At 36.9% G+C, this 13,359-nt stretch overlaps 2 protein-coding genes across 2 annotated transcripts in view; both read right to left on the reverse strand.

The window, feature by feature from the left end:
• MMP26 (matrix metallopeptidase 26) overlaps positions 1-13,359 on the reverse strand; it is a 294,924-nt gene that overhangs the window by 219,594 nt on the left and 61,971 nt on the right. The window lies entirely within an intron of this gene.
• LOC112606285 (olfactory receptor 51F2) lies at positions 6,078-7,200 on the reverse strand. The gene has a single exon (XM_025356533.1). It carries the CDS (start codon positions 7,141-7,143, stop codon positions 6,157-6,159), a length of 987 nt encoding a protein of 328 aa, XP_025212318.1. The 5' UTR covers positions 7,144-7,200; the 3' UTR covers positions 6,078-6,156.

Below are 13,359 nucleotides of genomic sequence, written 5' to 3' on the forward strand. Positions count from 1 at the left end.
AAAATAGATAGTACAAGTAAACTTTCTTCCTTTCCCCATCAATTCTTATGTTACCTACCACAAACAGCATATCTATTGCCGTCATCATTCATTTATTTGATATGTATTTCCTGATGACCTATTATGAACAATGTATTGTTTCCAACTACTGAGAAACACAGGTGACCAAAATAGATGCATTGCTTTTATTGAGCTTATAGTTCAGAGGACAACTATGGATCACCAGTGAGTAGGATAATCAATACAAGAAGCTTTCAGAAACTTTCAGAGGTAAACTTCCAGAAAACCTTGAACCTAAACCTAGAGCAGTTTTTAGCAGGTAATGAGGAGCACCTCTTCAGTCTACACTGGCTTCGAAAAATGAGGAGCACTAGTTCCTCACATTCCTATTCTCATACACAGATAGTAGACATAATTCAATTTGATTTTTCACATTCGGAAAAAAATGTATATTTTAACTAGAGTATTACCAAAAGGAGGGCAAGTTTCTAATGTTGATGTATTTTTTCCAGCATCAGGCCAGAATCATAATGGAATCATATAGCTCATGTTTGCCTCATGGTAGATCCTTCTGTTACTTCCTGACATGTATCTACATCATTTTGAGTGGAAAATTAATTGGTCTTCAGATCTAGAAAAGGCTACAGGGTCACCAGGTCAAAAAAGCAACTAGAACTATGAAAAAATTACAAGTTTGTTTTTGTTTTGTTGTGGGTTTTTTTGTTTGTTTGTTTATTTTTTTTAGGGAACAAAACAATTAGAACTCTCACTTGGAAAGGCTAAATTCAGGTGATTTTTAAGAAAAAAATGAAATAAAATCTATTATCTTTCTTCTATTTTTTTATCTGATTTGACTCGCTGCCCTAGCTCTTCCTCCTCCATTTCTGCTTTCCTTTACTTCTCCTTTTTATTTATTGTTAATAACAATAAATAAATAATAATATTATTGTTAATATCATCATTTTAACATAAAAGGGTGTAAACTTAGTAATAATAAATATTCCCTGCAGAAAGATTTTTCTCTCAGCAGCCTTCCTGAGACCACTTTTGTATACTTTATGTGCTCATAGCACTTTCTCCATTGCCCTGGAGCTATCCCCATATTTTCTAAAAGACTTGGCATGTGGATACCTTTTTCAGGATCATTTTTCTTCTCTATTTGGAGTTTTAAAAAAGAGGAAACAAGTTGGTAAGCATATCATTTTAATTGACTTATGGGATTAAATAACAGAACTTGCACCAGAAACAATAACAAAAAAGACCAAGGATAGATTTCCAGTACAGCAGAAGAAATAGCTCATACCTCATTCTGAGGTGACTGCATTTTCTGTGAACCTATAAGCTCTCCAGGATAGAGCATCAAGATTTGAGCTGACCCTGTGAATTCGCTACTTCTAGTGCATCACTGCAAATATTTTAGCCTCATTTTCCAATCACTGTTGCAGCAATCAGACCCATTTAGTCATTGGCTGGCTTTACACCGGAAGAATCTGAAAACATCTCAGCCTAGGCCCGTGCCATGTATCTCTTGTTTCTTGCCCCATGACTGACACTGAATGATGAGATATCTACATGGACTTACTTGGTATTCATGTATGTACAACCCAGAAATGGGGAGAATTAAGGATTCGTGAGGTAGACTTTGAGCAATGGGAAAAAGGATCCAATGGATAAATTGTTTCTGTCTTTTTTATTTTCCTGGGTCGAGTATCCTGAGACATATTTGATAAGGCTTCAGAGGTGACCCTGTAGGATTAGGCAATAGTCACCCATAATGGTATCTGAATTATTATTGATGTGCCATTTCTCAACCTCCAAATTCCTTTTTACCTGCTCTGTGATGAAGACGTTGGGCCTTATAATGTTTTGCCAGCTGGTACAATGTTAAGATTTGTCAGTAGAGGGTAGTGGAGGCACACTGAAAGGAAAAGAAGAGGTTTTTCTCTTTCTGGTTTTATTGTGGTTTGCCAACCAGACTCCTACAAATTACGATTTTTCTTCTTGCTTGACTCGGTGTGTTTCCTCCAGGGCTCGGTTCCAGCAGTTCATAGCTTTCTTCAGCATTTCACCACTGAACTTGTTCTCCAGCTCTCCACTGAAACAGTAATGGCATAACCTGGAACCATAGGCATAATAGGCCAGCACTGCAGCTGAGATAGCTTCTTCTGTATCTTCTCCTTATCCCTGAATATGTGTGTGCACATCACGGGCCCCATGAGACTAGTCTTCTAGCAAGGTAGTCGCTCAACTTACCCAGAGAAGACAGGCTGGAGACACCCCAGGCACAGCCACACATGGAAATTCATTATACTCCTAGAGAGAACAGTCTTTCCAGTTCCCAGGTACAGCAGTGCCCAGCAATCAGCAGTTTCCCTTGCACTTAGAGAGTTCTGGGGCTTGGCACCTTCTTATGGAAGGCCTTTCTTGCAACTATCAGAGGGCAGATTTATGGAAAACCTCACTGACAAGGCACTTTTGTGACTTCAGCCTAGTGCAAGGAAAGGAGTCCTCCTTGGGGACTTTATCCCAGCCCTTGGGGTAATGGGCGCCCCTTATAGCTGTTTCTACTGAATTCTTTGTAATTCTATCTAACAAGCTAATTTCCCCACTATTTTAGGTCCTTGTTAATAATTCTCTACATTAAATTTTTCCTGTTAAAATTATTGTATGATTTCTGGCTTTTGATTGAACCCTGATTAATGCAGCATCAAACTCAATGAGGTGTTTTCTATCATCTTATTCTTCCTCCTTCTTTAACTCCAGTTGTTCCTCGTTCATGGTCCCTGGAAGCACATTATCATTAACATGGTCAATTGATAAATCTGATTGCTAGTGGTCAGAGGGCTGACAATAATCCTTGAAATTCAATGGCAAATTACTAATGCACTCATTTGTGATTGACTGGTTGAAGTTCAGGTGAAAGGTAAAGTATTAGGTTATATGGTAACTATGGATCTTGAATATAGTCCTCCATTTCTACCTAAAACATCTGAAGATTATAGAATGGGCTGATTTTATTATCTGCCTCAGAAATCTTGAAGTAAGAGCTAATCAGATTGGGGCATCCAACTCACAATGCAGGGTATGCCACAAAAATCAAATGTTCTCTGTAGGAACACTGACAGAAACCTTTATCTCATTCAGACATAGATTATACAGCTCTAAAAATCAGGCAAAGGATTTAACTAAAAGGGTGGCAGAGCTGCAAGGCAGACTGCTCAGTTTTAACAGATGTTCTGTGATAAAGTCAAAAACCTTGAAAAAGTCTAGAAATACAATAATGGGAAAATGATGAGATCCTCATTCCTGGAATGTTGACAGTTGAGCGAATAAGTCTTCATCTCTTGAAACTTTTGAATATTTTATGCCAGAAGAAGCAGATCCCTTCTTACTTTTCAAAGATAATTCATTTATTACTGTCTGGAGACCTTACACAAACCAAACCTGAGTGTGATGCCTCACAACTGATACCTTTCCTCCAAAGGAACTGCCCTATCATTTCCCATTTTTAAAGAAAATAGTTTATTTACTCAAGACATTGCAGAACCTACTTAATTGGACTCACTGGAATCAAATGAGGAGAGTGGATCTTGAAGGTGTTAAATCCAGGCAGCAGTGGAAGTATGTGGTAGTATGAATATTAATTAACATAGAGAAAAGTTTATTGACATGAAGGCATTGATCCATGATTTGAGGTGCAATATTACATCAAGGATACCCAGAAACTGTGCTAATGCACTACTGAGATGGTTGTTTCAAGACTGGATATGATAATGACCACAGAAAATTAGGTGGAGATGGCAAATATTCTTGGCAAAATGTGGACTATAGAAATATCAGGGAAGCTGACATGTTAGAACTGATTTATCATATGGGACAAGAGAATTTACCACATGATTATTTTCTCCATGAGGGAAGAGAAATGGCTTCATGGAGGCCACAAAGAATGTATTTGTAAGAGGAAGTCTGGTTCGTTTCAAAGGTCAGCAGTTGCTGTACTCCGTAGGCTACACCTAACAATGAAAGATGCTTCTGTGGAAATGGGCTTCCTATTAACAATGAGAATGAAGGAATTCTGAGACCACATGGCAGTACTTAACAATCATATAAGTGGGTATAGTTTTTATGGAGGATAGAAAGGCTAGAATGGCTATCAGAGTGATGGGACCCAGTGTGATATGTTGCAATATATGATAGTCTTCCTGGAGACAAGCTAAATGAACAATCTTCTAGGATGTACCCAGTATACATTTACAATAGAGAACTTCTAAGCACCAGGCTGACATCAGCTATATAATGGGAAGTCATGATCCCTTAACCTGTGTAAATATGTAAGTCACTTCATGTGTACGGTGCCCATTAATTGAATATGAGTCTTAGTCTCCCCCACAAAGCATCCCGCAATGTTACTGCCAGTATGTAATAAAAATTATCCAGATTTCCTCCCAAACAACCTAAGGTCATTTACAAATGTAACTGTTCATTAAACAAAGAAGAATATCCAACTCTTTAAGGACTCTTAGATACAAGTTATCTAAGGTTATATCTAAGAGTTCTTAAAGAGTTTGTTCACTCAAACATGTCATCATGCTCTCTTTTGGTTAACTTATAAGATTACTGAGAGTGATTAATGGAGTTATGAACGTTTATCTCATAGTCAGCCCGATAATGTTTTGGCTTTACTTGTGGTTATTCTTCAGATGCTTAATCATATAATTGAGGATAATATACTTAGCAACAGGAAAAATTCTTATGTTGTTATCCTATCTGAGACATTTGAGCAATTATTGTAGGTATAATGATGCACAAGGTCAAAAAGCACAAATAATTTATGTGAATAGTTGGCCCAGAATCATATGACAGTTGTCACTGTTATATGGATGTCTCTTCATTAATTCACATCCATGGCCTCACTGGGGTTTTTTTGATAAGTTTCTGGAAAAGGAGGAAAATACTCAGGCTTGGTTCATGAATAGATTGGTAGACAAGTTGATGCTAACCAAAAATTGTGTGCAGTGGCACAACAGCACTACATTTGAATGGCATAAAGGAGAGTGGTGAAGGAAAACACTTTCAAAGGGCAGAGTTGTGAATAGCACTCTTGGTTGTTAACTTTGTTTGGAGGAGAAGTTGTCTGAAGTCTGTGGATATACATGGACTAGTGGACTTTGCTGAAAGGCCTGGATAATTTGTCAGTAGATGGAACTAGCAACTTTGTTAGAAGAGATGTAAGAAAGTCTGTGTCTGATGTGCTATTGAAGTGGACACAAAGGATGAAAAGTTCTGTGTCTCATGTTAATATTCACTAGAGAGTATTCACTTCAGAGGAGGGACTCAATAACCAGCTATAAATATATCTAAAAAGTATGTATGTGTGGATATCAGCTAGCCTTTGCTCTGCCATTGCTAGTCCAATGATCCTATAAATGAAGCCATAAAATCAGAGATAGAGAGAAACATGAGCCAAAAGTACAGGTTCTCTTATACCAAGGCAACTCTTGGTTTAAAAAAGAATGAAAAATAGTGTTATCCTTACTCCTAGAATGTTAACAATGTAATTATCAATTTTCAACTCTTCAGCTAACAGCAGCAGTAACTGATGCTGAGCACATAATATGGTAACTTGCATTTACATTAGGCAGCCCCTGCACATAATAAAGGGCAAAATAATTCCATCTAGATAAGATCCAACGTGGAATTACATTGATGTGTATTTTAGGATCCACCCTATAAAATGTCTATTTTGGAATTGCACAAATAATCAAGAATTTCAAGAAAAGAAACTAATTAAAGTGTTTTCTGTGAGTCATTCAGAAAATAACTGAATTATTTAGAAAGTTTCTCACATTAAATGTGAACTTTTATAATTGTACACAGAGCCTGAATTAATACTTTATGTAGCTTTCATACTGCTTACACATATAATTAATTGTTTATGTATATTTCTTCACTTCATATTGAAATAAAAAATCATAATTTAGTTGGCAATGACATGAATTTATTGACAAAGAAGTTGACTAAATAAATGTCACATAACCTGTAAGTTGCTTAGTTTGGACTGTTGAAGGCATGTTTGGGCACTCTGGGACAATTACTCCATTCTAGCAAAGCACTTAGTAATAAATGGCTTTATCTCTAATCAGAAATAACTGATGATTAGATTTGAAACTGCTTCTGAATTAAGACCTTGATAATGGCCTTTCGAATCTGCTTAGTCTTCACACTGTAGATAATAGGGTTGAGCACAGGAGGGATTAGCAGAAATACATTGGCCATGATGGTGTGGACAAATGGAGGTGCTGAATGGCCATAGTGATGGACAAGAGACAAACTGATGAGAGGGATGTAGAAGATGGCAACAGCACTGATGTGGGATGTGCAGGTGTTGAAGGCTTTCTGCCTCTCCTCTGAGGAAGCGATGCTGAGGACAGATCGAATGATCAGGATATAGGAGAGCAGGATACAAGGGCAGTCAAACCCTGTAGTGGAGAAAAGCGCAAACAGACCAAGGATGCTGTTAATCCTGTTGTCTGTGCAGGAGAGTTGGATGAGATCAACATGGTAGCAGTAAGAATGTGAAAGGACCATAGAACTGCAGAAGGACAACCTCTTCACAAAGAGCATAACTGGCAACCTGACGGCAACATTTCTTATCAACATGCTTATCCCAATCTTGGCAATTCGGGCATTGGTAAAAATGGTAGTGTATCTCAGTGGGTCACAGATGATCACAAAACGATCAAAGGCCATGGCTAGTAGAACCCCAGACTCTATGAAAGTAAATCCATGTAGAAAGAACATCTGAGCAATGCAGGTATTTAGGCTGATTTCTTGGGCTTCAAACCAGAAGACACCAAGGGTAGTAGAAAGTGTACACAGGGACAAGCTCAGGTCTGTGACTGAAAGCATAGAGAGGAAACAATACATAGGCTTATGGAGGCTCTGTTCACAGAGGACCACAAACAGGATCATGCTATTTCCAGAGAAGGCGACAACATACAGGAGACAAAAAGGGATAGAGATCCAGTACTGGGTGGCTTTCAGGCCTGGAATGCCAGTCAGGAAAAAGATCAGAGGTTGAGCATTGGTATTATTGAGGACCAACATAGGGAAAGACTGAGAAGACAGGGATGTTTCAGTCATTTAACATAACACATAATATGTAGCTTATCACTTATAACATCTCTTTGGCACTTCAAGACTCACCGAGTTATTATTTCTAATTTTCAAATAACTTGAATTTTATTTTAGTTTCCCAGAGCTGCACATTTCTCTCCAAGTCTGTCAGTGTTTCACATTTATTGAGAAAAGTGAATTTCCTGAACTGTGCCACATCAAATTTTCTTAAGTATATTAAGTCTATAATTCTCCTTAGTAGCAATAAACATTACAATTAAGTTATGTCTGCCAATATAAATCCCTAGTAAAATACCTAAACAATATTATGAGAAATCTGGTTCCCAGTACTTGTTCAAAATAAATTTTGATTCTGGAATAAAACACTGAGCAAACTAAGTCATGTTTGAAATGTGAATGTTTTTATACTTCCTTTGAAAATATCCAGAAGAATGCCAAAAACATCCCTGGGACACACAGGCCCACATATGTGGTAATAGGGTGGTCCAAAAAAACACCCTAAGAAAAATAAATATTGATCCCACTTGTTTGGAGCTCGCTGTGTTGTTGACATTTTATATGCATTATATAATTTCATCCATACACCAACTCTTGGAGATAGATCGTACATGAATTTTGCAGATGAGCAAACTAAGACTCAGCAAAAATCACCCAATGTTATCTTTATAAAGCACTGCCTAAATATTGAGAGAAAGCACAACAGTAAGAAAGTTGGAGAAAAGAGAGACAAAAATGACAGAGGAGGAAGAAAAGAAGGAGGAGAAAGAGAAAGACTAGTGAAGGTGGAGGCAGGTAAGAGCACAAGGGGGAAGAGGAAGAAAGCAAGAGGAGGAGGAGGAATCGGAGGAAGAAGGGAGGGAGTGGGGAAGAAGGGAAAGAAGAAAGGGAAGGAATGGAGGAAAAAAGGCAAATCTTGCCATAATTTTACTACAATAAATTAAGCTCTACACTATGATAAATAATACCACAGGCTAGTATCAAAATTCAAAAAAACACAATAGCTGGCATTTCTTGAACATGTGCCATATGCCAGACACAATTATCTTCATATCCATAATATGATCCAATCATTATAATTATTCAACAAAGAAAATAAATTTCTTATCCCTAATAAACATATGAAGAAGCTGATATTTACATTGATTAAGTAATTTGCCCCAAATTACGCAGTTAGGCAGTAGAAGAACTGAGGATGAAACCTGCATGTCTAACCTCAATGCCTTCACTCCATAAAGCTGAGGAATGCATAAAAGGAATTTCTAAACCAGTCTGACAAAGGCTCCATCCAGGTATATGATTTTAAGGAGACATACTATGGTCAGTGTGGCATCTTTGGAGGGGAGTCTGATGTGTCAAATGTTAATTCCATGTGAATTGTGGAGATATGAAGCTCTTTCGGCTTCTCTGGAAAGTAGTCTTAATATTGATAGTTCCTGTATGCAAAGAGCCAAGAAAATCAGGTATCCAGGCTATATCCACTATGGAAAATAATACCAAAATGGAACTGTCAAATTCAATTGAGGCCAGGCACAGGGCTCACGCCTGTTATCCCAACACTTTGGGAGGCTGAGGCGGGAGGATCACTTGAGCCCAGGAGTTCAAGACCAGCATGGGTAACATAGGGAAACCCCATCTCTACAAAAAAGTTTACAAATTAGCCAGGCAAGGTGGTACATGCCTGTGGGTCCCAACTACCTGGTAAGCTGAAGTAGGAGAATTTCTTGAGCCCAGAAGTCAAGATTGCAGTGAGTCATGGTTGTATCACTGTACTCCAGCCTGAGTGACAGAGAGAAACCCTGTCTCAAAAAGAAAAAAAAAAAAATCAGTTGACTCATTTCAGTGACCATCTAATTCTTTCAACAACACATATTTTGTTGGTGATTCTGGAAATTTTCTCCCCCTCATTATTTTATGATACCAATCTCTCTTAATATTCTCCCACTAGTCAACTCTTTATCTGACTATTCTCAGGTTTCTTATTTCTTTCCCCCGCCCCTTCAGGGTACCTTATGTTTTCCAACCTTGTATTTGGCATTCTTTAGAGATGTACCCTTTGCCTATTCTCAAGTCACTTGTAAAATTATCTCCCCCATTTTCACAGCCTCATATTTCACCTATACAATAATAAATTTCAAATGAATTTCTGAAAATCAGTTTTGGTGTTCAGGTTCCATGTCTGAAGATAAAACTTTATTCTGGACATTTCCATCTAGATTTTTCGTGGGTAAATAAAAAAACCTCATATCTTCAAAACCAAATTGATTATGTTCTCTTACAACTGTTTTTCCTCCTATACCATCTTCTGTATAAAGCTTATAACTTTCATAAAAATGACCCAATTTTCTAAATCAGAAATCTAGGAGTCATCCTGTGCTCTTATTTTTTAACCAACACCTGTTCCAATCTTTTCTATTCAACCTCTAATATCTCTCTTTATTCTTCCAACTTGTCTTTATCTGAGTACAAAATACTCTTTTCCAAATCAACTCACTGTCTAACCTGGACTATTGAATTAGCCTAATACTGTATTTTATTAATGTAGTAACATTAATATAATAATATAAAATGAAAGACTCCAAAAGCAATAACAACATCCACTTATGAAGTACCTTCTCTATTCTAGAAACACATAAATGAGAAAAACAATCTTTTAAACTGAATAACAATGATAATATCACATAGCAGAAACTGTGAGGCAAGATGACATCCAAAACAACTTATAGCTTGAAGACTATAGGAAAAAATGCTGGAAAAATATTAAGTTTCTAAGTTCTCAGTTTAAGAAGCTAGGATTATAATTAAATAAATGTCAAAAGAAGCAATTAACAAACATGAAAGGCATAAATGAATGAGTTAAAAATAAAACCAAAGTTGATTATTTAAAAAGAATATAATGAATCTTTTTTCAAAGACAGTCAAGAAAATTTTACAAAAAGGATGAAAAATGAAAATAATAGTAAAGCTATGATTAGAGAAATATAACTTTAAATATAATGAATAGTATGCAAAAATTATAATATGTTTGATGACATACATAAAATAGATGATTTTATAAGAAAACATCAATCACCAAACTAGCCTAAGAAATAAAATCTAGCATAGAAGAAATGGTAATGATGGAAAAAATATTTACCAATAAAGCAAACAAGAGTATGTGTTTTGATTTTTGAGTTCTACAAATGTTAAAGAAGAGATTATTTCTTTCTTTTCAAACTTATCTAGCCCAGAAGAAATATTTGTTAGCAAACTACTTGCTGATATATCACTAATTCCCACACCCTTTAATCTGAGCCTGTCACTCTGAACCCTGCTTCCCAATATTTCTACCCCTGATTTGCAGTCCTTTGCCTCTGAGCACTTGCCTCTCCACTTCCCATTCCTCCCTTTCTACTCTCTCTTGCCCCCAGTTTAGGCCTCAACAGTCTCTGCCTTCTTGGTCTGCTTTTTCTCACACTCTCATACCTTACTTGGCTCCCAACAGAGGAAGACGTGCCCTTTCTACTCACTGTTCAGCCAAGTGTATTTGTAGATGTCTCTTAGACCTGGCCTTCCCTAAGAAGCCCTGCATATAACCCAACCGTGCTGCCAACAGACACTTGGGACTCGACCCTAGGTGTACTGACTAGAAATTCCCAGGAGATTCCTCACAGTAGACTGAAGCAGATCCAAATAATATGTTTACAGCTTCCTTTTAATTATTGTATTATCTTTATAATATTTTAAATGGATATAAATTTTTTTTCCATTTTTTCCCCAAAATATGAAAAAGTTTTGTAGATTTTCATTTGTTGTTTGTTTGTTTGTTTTTTAAGATGCAGTCTCACTCCAGTCTCACTCCAGACTGCAGTGCAATGGCACAATCATGGTTCACTGCAGCCTTGACCTCCCAAGCTCAAGCAATCCTTCCACCTCAGCATCCCTAGCAACTTGGACTACAGGTGCATACCGCCACATCTGTCTTTATGTATTTATTTATTTTGTAGAGAAGGGGTCCCATTACATTGTCCAGTCCGGTCTCAAACTCCTAGGCTCAAGATATCCTCCAGCGTTGGCCTCCCAAAGTGCTGAGATTACAGGCATAAATCACCATGCCCAACCTCCATTAACTTTAGACTCTACTTCCTGCTATGCAGAGTGCAAGGAATAAATGCCCTTACAGTTTCCTTCTTCTCTTCCCTCTCCTTTCCCAAATTTAGTCCCCTGTAGTATAATACTTTCCTAGGCCATATATAAAAATTTACATACAATCTTATAGCTATGATTATATATTTGTTTAAGTTATTCGAACTTCAAAAGCAACAAAAAACTTATTAAAATATAATTAAATAATTATTCAACATGGAATACAGAATATATGGTATGATTAGAAAAATAATGACATATCATCCTATGTCACTAAACATGCCACTATAAAAGAAGGCACCTCGGCCGGGCGCGGTGGCTCACCCCTGTAATCCCAGCACTTTGGGAGGCCGAGGCAGGCAGATCACGAGGTCAGGAGATCGAGACCATCCCGGCTAACACGGTGAAACCCCGTCCCTATTGAAAATACAAAAAAATAGCCGGGCGTGGTGACGGGCGCCTGTAGTCCCAGCTACTCTGGAGGCTGAGGCAGGAGAATGGCGTGAACCCGGGAGGCGGAGCTTGCAGTGAGCTGAGATAGCGCCACTGCACTCCGGCCTGGTTAATAGGGCGAGACTCCGTCTCAAAAAAAAAAAAAAAAAAAAAGCACCCATTCATCAAAAGAAAATCAATTATTTCCTTTAATATTAATTCAGTTGTCCATAATCACGTCAATTTTCTGTTTATTTTGGACCATAGTTTTCTGGAACAACTTTTATGTTTTCTCTAGAATTTAAATTATCTTTCGTTTTGTCTGATGGCCGGGAAAAGAAAAGCTTTTTTTTTTTTTTTTTTTTTTTTAGATTATCTCACAAATGACTTAAAGAGAGGAACTGCAATAATAATAGTAGAGGACTTCATGAACAAATCACCCAGACAGAAAACCAATAAAGAAACATTGGATTTAAATTACACTCTAGACCAAACGGACCTGACAGACATTTCATCCAGCAGTTGCAGAATGCATATTCTTCTAGATTGTATATGAAACATTCTCGAGGATAGATCATCTGTTAGGCCACAGAACCAATCTTAACAAATTTGAGAAGATCAAAATCATATCAAGTATTATTTCTGAAAACAATGGTATAAAACTAGAAATCAATATAGGGAAACCGTGGAAAATACAAATACATGGAAATTAAACATCTTCCTGAACAACCAATAAGTTGATAAAAAATCAACAGAGAAATTTAAAAAATTTATTTAGACAAATGAAAATGGAAGTACAATATACAAATACCTATGGGACAGCAAAAGCGGTATGGGAGGGACGTTTATAGCAATAAAAGCCTATGTCAAAAAAAGTAGAAAGATCTCAAATTATAGTTATTTGTTCATAAGGAAAATTAAATGCTTGTAAAATTGAGTGAACATGTAAATATCCTCAAGAGCTTGTTAAAATGAAAATTCTGACTCGTAAGGACTGAAATGGAACCTGAATTCTAAATTTGTGACATCACTCATATCTGAGGCCATATTTTGTGCAACATTCTAATATGTTCTGCATTTCTTGAGGCATGTCAGATTGTTGTAGTCCTGGAATTATTTTACATAGCATCCATAAGTAGTTTTAATTTATACTTGGTTATCAATTGTTGAAATTTATTATATACCAATTTCATTTGCTAAAGCATATATTCCAGGATTTTTCATTTCAAAATGTACGTAAATGATAAATTTGCTGTGTTTCCTGTCTAAAACTTCTTTCTTTTTTTTTGTTATACTTCTTTGCTGTACTGACTATGTGAAAAATAAATAAATCTAGACACCCCCAAATCACTAAGCCAAAAGAAAAAGTCAAGCTGGGAACTGTATCAGGCAAACCTGCCTCCCATTTTATTCCTGTGAAAGGTAGCTACAACGTTAAAAAAACTACATACCTGCCTTCTCTGTGGGCCTCAAGATCTTTACCCTAAAACAGTTCTGCTGAATTTCACCCTGGCAATGAAAATTGATAGCTTATCTTCAAGGCTGTGAAAAAAGGAACAGAACTGGAAGTCATCCCTTTGCTCACCTGAGACAAATGCACATCTGCCCTATTGCTTATGTAAAAATGCAGATTCACTGAGTCAGACTAAGGCATAAGTGACTACTCCC

The sequence above is a fragment of the Theropithecus gelada genome, chromosome 14 (assembly GCF_003255815.1).
Source record: "Theropithecus gelada isolate Dixy chromosome 14, Tgel_1.0, whole genome shotgun sequence".
NCBI lineage: Eukaryota > Metazoa > Chordata > Mammalia > Primates > Cercopithecidae > Theropithecus > Theropithecus gelada.

Coding starts and splice junctions, on each gene's coding strand:
- LOC112606285 (XM_025356533.1), bottom strand. CDS start 7,143: ATGACTGAAACATCCCTGTCTTCTCAGTCTTTCCCTATGTTGGTCCTC.